Source organism: Phyllostomus hastatus, unplaced genomic scaffold, assembly GCF_019186645.2.
Source record: "Phyllostomus hastatus isolate PE091 unplaced genomic scaffold, TTU_PhHast_1.1 phas_contig_40, whole genome shotgun sequence".
NCBI lineage: Eukaryota > Metazoa > Chordata > Mammalia > Chiroptera > Phyllostomidae > Phyllostomus > Phyllostomus hastatus.
Window position 1 is genome coordinate 89,176,420 of NW_025333872.1, and position 16,487 is coordinate 89,192,906.

General features: G+C 49.8%; 1 protein-coding gene across 1 annotated transcript in view; it reads left to right on the forward strand.

Annotated features, from left to right (window-relative positions):
• The window catches only part of MTHFD1L (methylenetetrahydrofolate dehydrogenase (NADP+ dependent) 1 like), a 167,097-nt gene that overhangs the window by 118,787 nt on the left and 31,823 nt on the right, over positions 1-16,487 (forward strand). The window contains exons 25-26 of the mRNA XM_045844075.1: positions 3,636-3,743; positions 5,696-5,848. Of these exons, the coding sequence (XP_045700031.1) occupies positions 3,636-3,743; positions 5,696-5,848 (261 nt within the window). The remainder of the gene's footprint in view (positions 1-3,635; positions 3,744-5,695; positions 5,849-16,487) is intronic.

Here is a 16,487-nt window from a genome sequence, read left to right on the forward strand (position 1 = left end):
GCATCGTGCTGGCTCTGTGGGTGCTGGAAGTACCTTTCAGCTTCCTGTTAAGCTGTACTTCTTAAAAAGGGCTGCTCCTTGCCAGGCCTTTATTGACCTGAGGGGAGACCGTATTAGCTTAAGTGCAGCATGCACAGCAGGCATTTCCGTGCCCATCAGCTCAGGCTGATGTGAGATCGCAGATGCACGGAAAAAGCCTCCTCAGTGTTATCTTGAGCGCATCATTGCCTGGACTTGCTTATCATCTCTCGTAACTATTGAACCACGGGGAATCCGTGTTTAGTCCATGGGGAATTTAGAGGCATTCACTCATTTGTTCAACTCCATCTTGAGGACATACTGTATACTCTAGGGCCTGTCATATCCCGCCTCTAAGTGAGCAAGAGGTTGTCCTTGACCTCAAAGGGTTGATAAACCATTCTTTATTCTTCTGCTAATGTGGACACTGAGTCTTTTACATTCGAAGTTACCCTCATGGTTTTGCCTCTAGCCCAGACTCAACTTGGCCCTCACGCAGCAATTCTGGCTACAACATTCCTGGCACCACACCTGCCTGACCCCGAATGGACAGTCACTACTTAGTGAGGCAGCTCTGGTTGTTACCGATTTTCCTTAAATATTGGGCTAAAGATGACTTCCAATTTCTGTCCTCCTTTCATATTCTGCCTTCCTGGAAGATGTTAATCATTTCTTTCCAGAGTTATCCCTTCTAGAGGTGGAGATTCTTCTCTGATTCCTCCTGGTGGCTCACAGAAGACCTTTTGGCATCCGGTAGATTTTGGTGTCAGCCTTTGATCCTGGGACTGTTACCATTCGAGGTCTGTTGGTGCAGCCTAAGATAACATGAGGTTGGCCAGCAGCCACTCACTGCCAGGCCCTGTTGAACCTCTAGTCCTGGGTAACACCCAGGTAAGAACATTACAGGGGCATCCAGCCATCAAAGAAGAGAATGCCTACCTGTGCATGAGGAGTATCAGTCAAGGCTTCCTGGAGAAGCTGGCCTTGGGGAGAGATCTGTGCGAGCTCAGGAAGCTGTAGCAGAGGTTGATCTCTGAAGATTACCAGGCAGGGTCTTCATGTGCGGACCCCAGAAGCAAAAAGATAGGGGGACGTATCTAGTGATGCGTCAGAGCACAGCTCAGACAGATGCTGAAGTGCCAGAACAAGGTTTTGTTCTTTAGTGGGCCCTAGGAAGCTGAAGATTTTTTCATACATTTTAGGAAGGTTAGACTCGTGGTATAGGAGAGATATTAGAAGTGAAGAGACCAGTTAGGAAGCTTTCACGGTAGGTTAGACCCTTAGCATCTCAACCAAGAGCACTTAGGAGTTTTCCCCACCTCCTCACCTACGCGTGATCTCCTCATACGTTTCAGTGTTGCTACTCTAGTGGGTGTGAATCGGTTTTTCATTCTTTTAATTTTCATTCCTCAATTACTAATATGATTGGGCACTTTTTCCTATAATTATTAGTCATACTCCATTTGCCCAGTATTCAATATTTCTTTATCTTTCTCTTGGTTTGTGGGATATTTTTTTTATCCATTCTAATAACTACTCTTTCGACTTTTAAATATTTACATATATCTTCTCCTAGATTGTCCCCAATTCTTTAACATTTATAGTGGCTCTTCTTATACAAAAAGTGTTAAATTCTAATGTAGTCAACTCTAGGATGTATTCTCTTGTTACCCTGTTTAAGAAGTTTTCCCTAACTTAAGATCATAGAGTTCCCAGTGTTTTCTTCCAGTATTTAGAGTTGTAGTTTTGAAGTTTATGCCTTTATTCCATATTGGATTTATTTGGGGGCCTGGCGTGTGGTAGGAATAGAATTTTCTTTCTTTACAGCCGAAAGTCCTTTGGAAGGGCAGCCCTTCCCCTGTTTTGTGCCATTTCTGCCCTGTGCTCTCCCACACCTGCCGAGGTGTCTTTCTGGGTTCCTTCTCATCTTCCACTGATTAATTCACCTAGTTCCGTGCTAGCACCACATGGGATTACTTACCACAGTGGTGTGGTATGATTGATAACTGGTAAGATGATAAGGCAAGTCCTATTGTCTTTGTTCTCTTAGCTTTATTTTGGCTACTTTTGAAGTTACCTTACCTAGGCATGCCATTACTCTTCATGATGAATTTTAGAACTGATTGGCCAAGTAACCAGGAGTGCTCTTGGGGTTTCCACTGGGATTGCACTGAGCCCAGAGATTGTTGGTGAGAACTGACATCTGTGCAGTATCGCGTTCCCTCGCCCGCGAACAGTCTATTTCTCTCCAGCGAGTCGGATCCTCGTTCCTGTCCTTCCCTGCAAGATTATAAGGACGCGCATCTTCAGTTCCTTCATTTGTTGAAACGTCCAATAGTTAAGTCCCAGACCACAGAACAACTTTACGGTAATAAAAACTAGAGTAATGAAAAACACACTTTAAAGCAGTCTGGGTTCTATCAGATGGGGAGGGTGGAGTTACCTTTCACTTTCCCCTGTTGGATACTTCTCTTTCCTGTGTGTATGAGCAGTAATTTATGCAAGAGCACCGCTGGCCGTTGCCAGGCGACGTCCTTGAGGCAGGCCGCGAGAGAGAGACCTGTGCTCCTCTGCGAGGTCCCCTCGCCACGCTTGTCCAGCAGCCATTCCCCCTGGACTGAGCCTGCTGACTGCGTTCCACCTGTCCTTTCTACCCACAGCAAAATTCTGAACAATGTTATCAACTGCGTTGCTTCCCCCGAGAATCTCTTTCTCGGTGGCGTATTCCTTTCCTAATGAACCACTCTTGTTTCTTAAGACGGCTTTTCGTGTTTTGCCAGCGGTCCGCACTCATACTTTCCTTGTAGCGTTATGGAAGATTTTCCATCTTCTCTTCGCACACTTATTTGTCTGTGTCTAATCTTCTTGGATTCTTCCCATTCTCCGAGGTTTCTCATGATAGGCTAAAGTGACTCTAGCGTGAACCTTTGATTTCCCAATAGTGTTTGATCACATCAGCATTTATATTAACATCTCAACCCATTCCTGCTCACAAAAAACATAAACTCTTCTGTAGTATTGCTACATTCTCTGTCGTATAGCTGGAGTGGAGACCTACTAACAAATCAGCACTCACTATTTAGTTAGGAGACTCTTGTTCTGACTTACAAGACCACTAAAAAGCATAGGAGAAACTACGTATTTAAAAATGCAATGGATAAGCCCTGGCTGGAGTAGTTCAGTGGATTGAGCACAGGCTGCGAACCAAAGTGTCGCAGGTTCGATTCCCAGTCAGGGTACATGCCTGGGTTGCAGGCCCCGGCCCCCAGCAACCGCACATTGATGTTTCTCTCTCTCTCTCTCTTTCTCCCTCCCTTCCCTCTCTAAAAATAAATAAATAAAATCTTTTTCAAAAATGCAGTGGATAAACATGATTAACTAGATAAGCAGCCTCTAAATTGGCTAGACATCTAAGGCTTCTTATTCACGAGTTGACCTATGATCCAAAAACGTGAGGACTGCGATGGTGACAGAGGACAAAAGCGCTCTCTTCGAATGCCAGTGCTGCTGCAGAGGGAAGCCGGTGGGGACCTGTAAACAACTGCAGAAACTGTCCCTGCGTTTTCCCTTAGTTCTTCGACCAGATAATGATGTTGCTGCCGTTTCTGTTCCTCCAGCTTCCCATCGTGGAAAAGATCAGAACCATAGCCCAGGCTGTCTACGGGGCCAGAGACATCGAGCTCTCTCCCGAGGCACAAGCGAAAGTTGACCGTTACACAGAGCAGGTAAAAGTTACACTTTCAGGGGGGGAAATCCACTTAGGCTCTTGAAGGCTTCACCTTAACTGAAGACTCGTCTATGTCGCACCTGCTGAACCTGTCTTAATGTACCTTGTCGTCCACCAAGGTTGAAATACTGTCCTTGGGTGTAGAGTACTGACTGTACCTGGAGCATTAGGGCGAGGGTATCTACCCTCTGATATGTGCATCGTTGACTTTTGTGGTGGTAAATATGTCTGCTGTGGGTAGTATCTGTGATCTTTAGCTCCACCCCCCCTCCGAAACTGAGCCAGAAGCATTAAAACTGGCCTTAGATGTGGGGCTGTGGTCAGATTTAGGTGATCTGTGGTACTCCGCCTTCATTTCCTTTCCTTATGCCCCACCCAGTTGGCTAGACAGAAGTCAAAGCCCTTTGGAAACGTGGTGGCAAACAGCTTCCTTATGAGTGTCACCAGGCTCTTATTTTTTAAATTCCCTGACTCCTAAATCTTCCTTGTCAATCATATTTGACATCTTGTTAAATACCGCTGATGCCAACCAGTTTTCTCCCAGGTTTGAAAAGTCAACCAACACCTCATTTGTTCTTGGAATTGCCCATGTATGCACTTGACTTGTGCTTTAGGGGGAAAAAAGATTCCTGAACATTATTGTACGTTCAGGCATTGTTCTGTGGTGACATTAACACTCGTGTGCAATGAAATGTTTAAAATAAGTCATTTCATGGGGAGTTTCTTTTTTATTGAATTTTAAATAGTATTTAAGGACTATCATTTATTCTAATGCTAGGTCCTTCCCTTGTTTTTCAGTCTTAAAAAGTGCTTTCTTTTATGAAGTAATACAGCGATGGTGTATGGCGTATTGAGTTGTTGGTTTGCTTTTACTCTCCGTTACTGGGGAAATTTTGAACGGGCAAACCTGCATCAGTTTGTTAAAATTATTCCCATTGTCTGTCTGCTCTGCTAGACACCTGAAACTGATACAAAATAGTGTCGAATGCAAACTGTAACTGAAACATAAAATTAAAAAGTGATTTCAATATTCGAGTGATCTCTGGCACCCAAAATCCTGGGCACCATCTCTGCAGGGCAGGCCCACGCGCCCGCTCCCCGGCAGGATGCTGACCAGCACCTAAGAGTATTACAGCACTGCAAAAGGAAAGAGCTCCACCCCCAATCCATTACACTCGAAAATGTTTCAGATAGTTTTAGGTTGAATCATAAGAAATTCCGCACGGGTCACCTCTGAAGATTGCATTCCTTTTATCTCTGTCTACCAGAGAATATTCCTTAAAAGCTATGTGTCAAGTGTGTGGTTGCCCTTAATTAGCAAAGTCTCCAAAGGGCCACTCTGTGCCCTCTAATCAGAACCAGGCTGGGAGGACACTGTCCTTTTTGTGAGGCACCGCACATGACTTCCTGCTCTTTCACCTCTGGAACGCTGGGTCAGGCGAAGCCTTTGGTCCTTAAAACTAAGAAGCTTAAGTAGTGACCTCATCTTAGTTCCTATAATGTAATCGCAGATCAAATAGCCATGATTCATACACCAGCACAAAGGGGCCCTTTGCTTCCCGACAGCCAGCCTCCAAGGACGAGTGAACCACGTGCCTGAGAGCCTCGTTACGAAGCCTTTCTCCAGATTACCTCTCTGAGTCCCGGATATGAATATCCTCGGAAAGTGATTTCTGCAGCTGCCGCTACTGCTGCTTTGCCTGAAAATAGCCCACTTTCCCCCAGGCACACACAGTGCCGCCTTCCTGTAAAGAGAATTCTCCAGAAGAAGTAGCAGACCTCCCCAGCCTGCTGCTGGGGGAGGAGTTTCCGTCCCATCTTCTTGCTCAGTGAACAGGCAGTAACAGTCCCCACTGGGTGCCTGGACCTGGGCTGCAGGGGTTGTGTGGAGTCAAGTTCAGGGGACTAACGTGTACGCCCAGTGAGCACACTTCCTGTTCTTTCTTCCAGGGTTTTGGAAATTTGCCCATCTGCATGGCAAAGACCCACCTTTCTCTCTCGCACCAGCCCGACAAGAAAGGTGTGCCCCGGGATTTCATTTTACCCATCAGTGATGTCCGGGCCAGCATCGGCGCTGGGTTCATTTACCCTTTGGTTGGAACGGTGAGTAACATCCTCCAAAAGCCTCCTTCCGTCTCTGTGTCACGACACCTGACATCCTTGGTTCTGCCAGCGCTCTGCAGATCAGGTGCTGGGAGGTATTTGCTGCTTTTATAAACATTTCCTTCCGCCGTAAAAACTCCTCTGCCCTTTGTGGTTTGGATCTTTTCTTTTTGTTTGAATCACGTGTTCAGGATCCCTCGAGTCATAAAACTGGTTCTGCTTATGGACCACAGAAGAGCATGACGTGGGAGAATTCAGTGTGCTGGTTAAGCGGGAGGATGGCTTAGTGTGTAGTGCTCCTTGGTCTTCTCATCATGGCACTGAAAACAGTAAGATTTCCCCGAAGTGCAGGGTCCGCGGAGGCGGCTGCTCATGCCGGCAAGGACCAGCTCAGCCCCCACCAAGGGCTGGGGGATCTGTGCTTCACTCCGTACCCTGTTTCTCAGCGCATCACCTGGGAAGCTCTGCCAGTCACATGGGTGTTTGGTTTTGACATTGTTGTAACGGCACTGCAGTGCTGCGGGATCGTTACGGTGTTATTTCAGGTTCTCTGTGGGTGGAGGGGAGACAGCAAAGCAGTGAAAACTTATTCACGCACTTAAAATCCGTGATAATGGGCTTCGTACGTAAAATGCTTCATCGCAGCCACACAAGAGATGATACGCTGGTCTGCCCTTGGGGACCATCGGTGGCTGAAATTTGACTTCCCTTCATGGGAGTGCTCCTGGGTTAGATTTAGACCAAAATTTCTCTGTCGTCGTTATCGTTATTGTTGTTATTGTCATTACAAACTGATCCAAGCCCTTAATAAACCATGCAGCTCTGTTACCATGCAAACAAGCAATGGGTCGGCAAAAAGCGCAAAAAAATTAGAGTTCTTACCTTAATGTTCACACATATTTCATATAGTATTAGGCGAAACGTTTTCAAGACGTGTTTTTTAATTCCTACTGCACATGAGGCCCGGGGACCCCAAGAGGAGAGGGAGGTGCGAGGCCCTGGCTTTGCACATTCTCAGAGGCTCCGGGAACAGGAGGTGTCAGCCTGTCGAACACAGGGCGGAGCACAGGGCGGGCAGCGGCTAGTCCTGTGGGGGTCGGGGGCAGCAGGGGCTGGGGAAGAAGAGGAGGCTCCAAAACACTTCGTAAAGGGCTCGCCCTCTGACTAGGGAAACGGTGACCCTTCCCAGGGCCGGCCGGCGTGGCCAGAGTTGGACGGACAGGGAGGCTGAGGAACCGGACTGGGGCAGCAAGACAGGGCCAAGCCGTTCGGGTCTCAGCTGCCGTCTGAAGGCTCTTGGATTTTCTCTCATGCGTGCTGGGGAGGGAGCATAGCGTGGCTTTGGTGTTTGTTTGCTTGGCTTTATTTTTATAAGAAGGCGAAGAAGAATGTGGTCTGGTCTGGGCAGCAATGGGCGGGGGAGGGTGTTCGCAGGGCCGGCCCAGACCCAGGAGACGCGTTTCATCGGCTGGGGCAGAAGGAGCCGTGGTCGGCACTGGGGCTGCGGGCGAGTAGGTGTGGGGAGAGACGCCAATTGGAGGCATATTTTGGGAGCCACCTACGTGTGGGGTGCAGGGGGGACACCTCTAGCGTGACTGAGGGTGGTGATGCCATCGGTCGGGGAAGGAACACAGGAGGAAGGCGGGCGGCAGGGGCCAGAAGTGAGTCTGGCCTGGACACGGAGAGCTGGAGGCGGGGGGGGTTCACGGGCTGTATGGAAGGGGCTGGAGTTCACTAGAAATGCAGACACAGCGCTCAGAAGAGAGGGGCGGGAAGGACGGCCTTTGGGGCTCTATGGACATACAGGAGGGCAGGCGTCGGACACGGGAGCTCAAGGGTGAGCACCAGGGGAGTGAGAGGAGAGTCACGGACAGGGCTCTGGAAACACCCGCACTTACGGAGCAGACGCAGTTACAGGAGCCCTCCGAGGGGTCTGGGAGGAACCACCGCACTCAGGCATGTGGGGACCAGGGGTCCCCGCCAGAGCCGGTGGCAGAGTTTCAGCTGAGGGAGGGTAGCAACCGCGTTGACAGAGGGGGAAGGGTCCGCATAAAACGGGCGCTGAATGGCATCGTGGAAAAGGCACGACGGAGGGTAGAAGCTTCAGCTCAGTGGCCCGAGGGGAGGGGCCGGGGAGGGAACCGGCTGCAGAGGGAGCTTCGGGGGTGACGGAGGTGCTCTCCACTTTGACTGTGGCCGTGGCTCCACGACCGTGTACATTTGTCAGAACTCATAGACCTACACCCCTAAAACGGGAACATTTTTATTGAGTGTAATGTAAATATACCTCAATCAACAAAAACATGTACTGAGAAGAGCTCACTTGAATATTCCTTAGAACAGCCTCAGTGAGAGGCCTGGCCGCCGAGAGAGACGGAGCCACACGGGTGCCCAGGTGGAGCATGAAACCGTGGGCGTAGCGGAGGGGAGGTCTGCGTAGTTGATAATCTGTGCCATCGTGAACTGTGCAGACTCGGAATCCCAGAGTCCTTCACCCAACAGATTCCTTCCTGCATTCAGCCCGGGTGCCTGAGGCATGGTGCTGGGTGCTGTTGGAGACCCCCCAAAATGAAGAGCCCTTTCCCATTACAGGTGACCTCACAGCTCATAGAGGTCGATGGCAGTCAGTTAACAAAGAAGATGGTTTGATGTAAAAATCGTGAATCAGTGAATGGTAACCAATTTCTTGGCAGTCAGTAGTCATTAAGTAAAAACCACACTGTAATTTAAAACCTTTGGGATCACTAAACAAGTACATGCTATGACCTTCTCCCACGCTGGTGACTGACACCACGTATGTCCCCAGCCATGTAAGACCAGTTCCGGAAGATCAGAATGGTCAGCCCAGCCCCCATGTGCACACAGCCTACCCGTCCTCTGCTCCCTGTTGACGTGTGCCTGGTCAGAAACTCGGTGTGTGGACTGCTTCTCCAGGGCAGCTTCAGGCCCGAGAGCTTTCCCGAAGAGAAACCTCTTCCCTTTGCCCCAAAGAGACCTCTGCCCTCTTGCCACCCTGCCCCAGGGTGCAGCTCCCCCGGTGGCCGCCGCAGGGCAGGGCAGCGAGTAGCAGTGCACGCAAGTGAGGAAGGACTGAAGATGTTCCTGGAGATAAGGAAACTGCCCCGAGGAGGCCGTGGCCTGAGAGGTCTGCTTTCTATGCTGGCAGGGGCCACCTAATAAGGGCGGGTATTTACTTTTACTTGACCCCACTCTGGGCCCTGGACAGCCTGCTAAAATGCCTTTGACATTCATCACCGGAGACATGGTGTAGCGATTTCCTGCTGAGATGACCAAAGCAAAGGGGAAGGGGGACTCTGGGGGACTGGCTCCTGCAGGTGGGAAAATCCCGGCATAATGAATCACGTTGAGTCTTAATCACTCAACGTGTGCTCATGTAAGTGTTTTTGAAACACATATTCATGCATCCACTCTAGAAATTAAGCCCAAACTGAGACCTCAAAATCAGAAAGCTTTTCCACTTTCATGCAGTGTTCATTCGTTCTCTCATTCATTCATTAATTCACTTACACCTGCAGCATGCACGAGGTGTTATAAGCCACAGGGAGGCTAAATAAGATCCAGTCCTAGACTCTAGTAAATGAAACCACACAAGCACTCTGGGCTCTATAACAAAGGGAGAAATCCCTTCTTAGTGTGTCCGCAAGGGAGGCACACCCCTCTGGCTTCCTGGTACGTCTAAAAGAATCATAACATAAGTAAGTCCCTCCTCAAACAATAAATATCTTACTGATTTGGGGAGGTCACGGGACGAAATACTGGAGAGTCTGGGTTTTTCTCCTCCAGACTTAGCTTTCTAAATATGTATCATTGTCCTCCCTCTTTTTTTTTAAAGATTTTATTTATTTATTTATTTTTAGAGAGGGAAGGGAGGAAGAAAGAGAGAGAGAGAAACATTAATGTGTAGTTGCTGGGGGCTGTGGCCTGCAACCCAGGCATGTGCCCTGACTGGGAATCGAACCTGCGACACTTTGATTCACAGCCCGTGCTCCATCCACTGAGCTACACCAGCCAGGGCACCATTGTCCTCCCTCTTATAGGCCAAATTTTTCTACCATTATTTCACCATGTTCTATCTAGTGATTTCTTTAATTGCCATTGACCACCCCCAGTAAAATCCTAACAATACCATTAACTGATGTAGACTCTTCACTAGTACATTTCACTTCCCCACGCTGCCTGTGTGGGAGCACCGGTATGGGGATCACTCAGCTCACGGACACCTGAGACCTTGGCTACCACTCCTACTGCACTGGCAGAGTTTTCATCTTCTTGTACATAGCTCATCTCTCCTTCCTTAAGTAACTGCCTTCGTTCCCAGTAAGCCTCGTGTGCATTCTTGCCTCTCTTTAATTACATCACACTTATATGGTCTTTCTAGCTCATCGTGGAGAGCTACAGAATAGTCCAGGATTCTTGACCAGCGCATCTCCAGTTAGCACACTTCCTTCTAAGAAACCATTTAGCAAATAGGGATTTTTGTGGGGAGAAAAGGGCAAATTATGTTTATGATTTTCCAACTCCATGCACATTATCCTGTTATGTTTCCAAAGTTCTTTCAAAGCTCATGGTTTATGGTGCTCAATAAGCCTAATGGTTTACAAAAACTCCAACGCAGTCTCATGCCAAAAATATCCAGTAGGTGGTCTTTGTCTTGTGGTCTCATTGTTTTGATAATTGTCTTTAAGTTCCCATATTTTATAAGAAATGTTTAATCATTTGGCATAAATTTCATGACATAAAAATATTAATGTATAAAAAAATATTAATGTATAAACAAAGTGCATGAAGTGATATTACTGAGGAGTAAATTACATTCCCCATGGAAAAAGATCAGAAAGACAGACACCAAAATCTTGACCTCAGGCCATGATATCATGAATAATTTTTTTTCTTCTCTTTGCTTTTCTGTTTATTTTAAATCATTCCATTGACACACGTCACTTTTATAACATGAACATACAATACATAGGGAGATGGCAAGCTAAAAATACTTGGACAAAGGTTTAGGGCCCGTGGACCGCAAGAGGCCGGCACGTGCGCAGTGGGTGCGGTCACTCTCCCCGTCCGGCCCGTCCTGCAGTGTTTTAACACCTGAAAACTAGGACACCACAGCAAGGACAAAAGAGCTAGAATGTTCCTGTAAGAAACGCACTCCTGAGCACGGTTTGTCTAATGTTGGCTAGCCCGACAGCCAGCTGAGGAAATGCAAGGTAATTTTTCCACGCTGATTTGTCGTGGGGCGCAGGTATCTGACTGAAGGGAGTTCCTGGCACACGTCCTTTTGGCGTTAGCTCTTGGTGTGTTGAGCTCTTTTCCTTCAGCATCACAGGGAGGCAGTGAGAGAGGCTTCTGAGGAACCCAGAAGTCTCCTTTTGGACATGAAGGCTTCTAGAACATGACATCTTCTTTACTGACAAACGGAGGGCGTAAAACTGGGACACGAGGGCTCTTTAGGACAGGCCTCTGGGCTAGCATCTTGGAGTTCAACAGTCTGGCCGGCCACCCAGATGGGATGACGACATCCTAACAGTGTGCATGTGGTGGTCGGTGCCAGTTAGAGCAGTGCTGGGGTCGGGGCGGCTGCTCGGGACTGTTGAAAAATAGCCGGGTAATGCTTTTGTGTCACAGACAGGTGAGGAGAGAAAAGCACCTTGGCTGGGGGACTGAGGAGCAGCGGTCAGGGTTCCCGGCCTGTGCAGGGCCTTGGTCCTCACTGGGCAGTTTGCCAGCCCCTCCCTTCCTGCACCCCTCACTGTGGTCCCTGCACCCTTCCCGGAACAGAGGACGAGCTCGTGGGCACTGAGTGTGCATCAGGTGGCTTTTCCCCTGCGTGACAGGCGCGGTGCAGAATTCCGGGTAGGAAAAAGGGACCAAAAGTTCAGCGGTAAAGCAGGCTGTTTACTTAACCAACACACTGGTGCGGCCTTCGTTCCCACTCCGGGTGACCTGACCCGGTCACATCTCTGCCCAGGTGCCCCGCTGACGCATCGCTTGGCCTGACTCTGGAAAGCAGGAAACTGCCGGGGCGTCTTTGGGAAAGCAGTGATGTCATCGCCAACTAATGCGGGTGGGGAGTTAGGGGGGTATGGGGGGAGCATAAAAGAGAAAGCCGTGGCCCCACCCAGCAAAGTCACTGCCGGTCGGTCTTCTGTGTCGAGTTTCAGTCAGGCTCGCTGTGATTTCCGTTCCCTCCCTCTGCTGTAAAAAAAGTATGCACTGAATGTTTCCTTCCTGCGGGCTCCGGGCTGCAGGTCAGGTCAGTGCTGGAGCCGTTCGCCAGCTCCGTGGGGCGTGTTTTCTCCTGGGGTGGGCGGTCACAAACGCGCTCCACTCGGTCAGGCGTGAAGGTGAACTCATTCAGACCTTGTAGGTTAAAATCAAATGCGTGACTCCTCACATGTTCCGGAGATTTATGGCCAGCTACACAGCAAAAAAAAAATGAAACGTTCACTGCCCAAGCTGCACTTTAAATGAGATGGACGAGCAAGATCACACGGAACTCCCCGGCCCCAGAAGGTCGGTCGCTCAGATGCTTGGTGTGAAGCGTATTTCCTACAAAGTCACCCACGCCTCCTCGCTCCCTTCCCTCCCTCCCCACCCCTTTCCCCACAAATAAACAGAGATACTCTCAGCTTATTTTTCAAGTCTCCGCCAAAGGACCTCCCACCCCCCCCCCCCACCCCACCCCCCCCCCCCCCCCCCCCCAGAGCTCCTTGGCCCGGACTAACCTGACGCCTGAAATAAGCCAGATTTGCCTCAGACCCCGCCCGCCCTGCACTGTCCTAGGACCCCGTGTCCTTGCACCCCATTCCTGGGGACCTCGTCAGTTTCCTCTTCCGCATCCAGCCCCAGTGCCTCTGCCACTCATCTTATCTCCACATCAGAATTTCCTGCTTTCTCCCAAACGTGTCATTTCCCAGGCCCAGGCCTCCCCTCGCTTCCTCCCCGCCCGACGTCCCCGCTGCAGGTGGCTGTGTGACCACCAGTTCCTTCCCGGTGTCCAGAGGAAGCCACACGGGTGTCTGTCTGTTCAGTGGGACAGAAGCCGTCCCTGCCTGCCTTTCCAGGAGGGTGTGTTTAGGGAAAGGAAGGTGGCAGCAGCCTTCTCGATTTCCAGAAAGTTTTCATCAGACTGATGAGATGGGAAGCTTTGTGACTTACGGAAATGACGTGCGTCTCTCTGTCACAGAAGGTCATCCAGGTTCAGTCCATTGGTTTAGAGGATCTTTTCTCCCCTGCTTGGATGCCAATTTATTTTTAGCATAAATATAAAATCACTTTAAGTGAAATCATCTTCAGCCAGGAAATAATGCTGAGTAATAATCTCACCAGATATTTCTGTGATAGAGTTAAATTTATAGCCCACTGCTATTTAGTCCCCACATGTTGGCTCTCTCCTACTTTCTACGAACCTAGAAAAGAATGTTTGTAATGCTTAAGTGTCCAGCAATCAGGATATCGATCTTTATTTTTCTCTAGGGAACGGTGAAATACTGGCCCATGCCTCTTCCAATTCCATCTACAGCCTGCTTGTTTTCTCCCTACTTTAGTTTAGATTCAGAGCATAATTTTAACAATCAAGATCCACCCTAGTTTAGAACTTTGGAAAGATTTATTCTACTTTGATATCCCAGTTTTGCTAAGAGGCTTATAATGAGAAGCGGCTAAACAATTCATACCAGGAGAAGGAAATTAATACAGATCAGAATACCAGTTTTCCAAACTGAATGGCCCAGAGGCCCTCAGAGTCCGTTTGAGGGTGTGGTGGGAATGGGCTTACCAGCAAAACATCACACTTCAGAACTGGGAGTGTAATTCACGTGGGAAATGTAACTCATAGTATCTAGAACCCATGGCAGTTTATAGGCTAAACTAAATGTGTGTTCATTAAATTGTGCACCCGTGGATATCAGGTTTAGTGTTAAAATAAATAACACTATGTCTGTCTATAAAATACTTGTGGTGATACTGCTTTTGAGAGAACTGGTGCCCCTTAGTCTCTCCTGGGTGACATGGGAAATTCAAAACACTTTATACTCGTGAGGATAGCCCGCTTTAATTAAATCAGGAAAGAAGTGTGAAGTTGCTACTAGTACTATTTAGGGATGTAATTTGTGTTGGATTAAATGATCAAATGGAGGCATTCCTAAAGCCCCCGAAAGGCCCATAATGAAAATTCACAGTCATGTTGCCAGCCCCGTAAGAACGTGCCATGTTCCTGCACTGCGTGTGTGCCGCGGAGCATCTGTAATAAGGGGACCGCGGTCTGCAAAGGAGAGCCGGGGCTAGGAACATCAATTGCTGCATCTGTCATAGACATCAGCCTCCTGTCAGAGGTTCATCCCAACCCCAAGAATCAGCTCTAGAGAGTGTGGGAGTTACCTGCCATGCTCCCTTGCACCTCCTCCCAAAATCCATCACCCATCCAATTCCCAAATTTACCTGTTTCTCCTTGGACTGCAGGCTCACTCTAGCTCAAAACCTGCCCCCAGGACTGGCACTGGGCTGGGGTCGGGGGGGGGTTGCCCAAGGACACCGACTCACCTCCAGTCACTCGTTTCACACTCAAGCACGCCTCTGTGTTTGTGCCGCCAGCCCCACCCAGCTACGATCTGTTGCCCTTATTTCCTCTGGGAGTCCCATTCCTCCACCACGTTGCCTTGTCCGGCATCTCCTGTTCACCCAGTCACCCCCCCCCCCAAGTGGGGACCATGCCTTCCCTTCTCTTGACCTTCCCACAAGTGCAAGTCCAGTGTCAACTCTGCTGCTGGTGCCCAGTGTGGTGGTGGCCTGCCACTGGGCAGAGAGCAAGAAGGGCTCGTCGGAGCCCCTGCCAGTGTGAGCGCACCAGCCCTGGAATCCGGGCTCGGGGCCTGGTCCGGAGAAGCACGTCTCTAAAAGTGCTAATAGGAGAGACTCGAGTTCCCATCCATCTTATCTGCCCCGAACCCCAGCCTTCCGGGAACAGTGCCCCAGCCTTTCTTCTCAAACCAGTTACTGACCAGGGAGACTACAACACCAGGTCCAGGTGCGTTTTTATTAGTATGCTTAGATGCTGACTTAGAGACCAGCTATCCCACCCATATCACTTGGCAGCCCCGCCATTTGCAAGGAAACTGCTGGCCCACGTTTTGTGTCCTTACGTCTCAGGCCTCGTTTACGTCCGTGTCATCGTCACCATCATCGTCATCCTCACAGTGGCTCTTATAACCCCAGCTCAGATGCTCCCACAAGTGTTTCATCCAGATCAGCTCTTCACCACTCAGACGAGCCCTGTGAGCGTGGGCCGTGATCAGCGGCAAAGGAGGGGCCTGGTGTTCCAAAACCACATAAGGGCTTATGAGATCTGTGCTCAGGAATAACATAGATTTTGAACATCCTGAATTTCTTCCCGTAGGTTAGTGAGTGTGTGTGTGTGTGCCGAGCCCGGAGACCTAGGGAAGCGTGAAATGGGGTGCCACCCTGAGGGGGTTCAGCAGGACGTGTGGGTCAGCACCTGAAAAATTAAAACAAATGGTTTTTGTAGTTTGCTTGCCAAAAGGAAGGTGTCAGTGGTCAGTGCACTCGAACTTCAAAGAAAGCAAAGACCACAGTGGGTCTTTGAACGTTGGCTGGAAAGGCTGGTTAGTTTGGGGCTTTGAGGGACACACTGGAGCTTATTGGGGGTACTGGAGATTCTGTGGGCAGAGGGCCACCTGGCAGTGATCTCCCGAAGGAGGGAGAGGCTAAGGTCAGAGACCCTGAGGGGCCTGTGCCAGGGCCTGAGGATGTCATGGGCCCAGGACAGGGGCACTCACAGCAAAGTGGGGGAGAAGGTGTATGTGGCCCGGAGACCAGTAGAAGTCACAGGAACTGACAAGGGATGAAATGTGAGGAATAGGGTCCCAGGGGACTCCCGGGGACCTGGACAGATGGACCTGGGAAGAGCGGACAGCAAGCTGGCATCACACTGGAGATAATCGCCTAGTAAATGACATGTTGCTTGAGGTGCCTGTTGGCCTCTGTCAGGTCAGCCGTTGGACCCTGAGAGACGAGTTTCCTGAGTTCAAGAGAGAGGCCAGGGCTAACCTGGAGGAGTTTGTTCCATGCGGGTGATACACAATCTCTAAGTTCCCTTTCAATTTAAAACACTTTTGCCTGTCCAGCATGTGCTGTGCACCAAGGTTACCGAGGCAGGAAAGGCCCAGGCCCGGCCCCCAGACTCCTACCGAACTCCTGGTGGAGGCAGACGGACTGCCATGTGCACGCGCAGAGCTGGAGGTGCCGGGATGCAGAGGGGCGCTAGGGAGGAGCTCCTGTGTCCTGTGGGGACGGGCTGCTGTGCAGAGAACCTCCCGCAAGAGCCCTTGAGGGGCCCTAAAAAGGAGCAGTGTTTGTGGGGGTGGAGGCACCAGTGAAGTAGTCCAGACCAAGCAGTGGGCAGAAGTCTGACCCCGTAGGGCCTTAGCGGCTATAGTTGGGAGTTGAACTTGACCTTGAAAGCAGAGGGAGTGAGTCAGACCGTTCCAAGGCCTCTGCCTTTCGCAGCTCCCCAGGGCACCATTTGTAGCAGTCTGTGTGAATGGGGGTGGGGGGTGGGGTGTGCAGGACCCCTTTCATTGCAGGTGCCCAGTGTCTG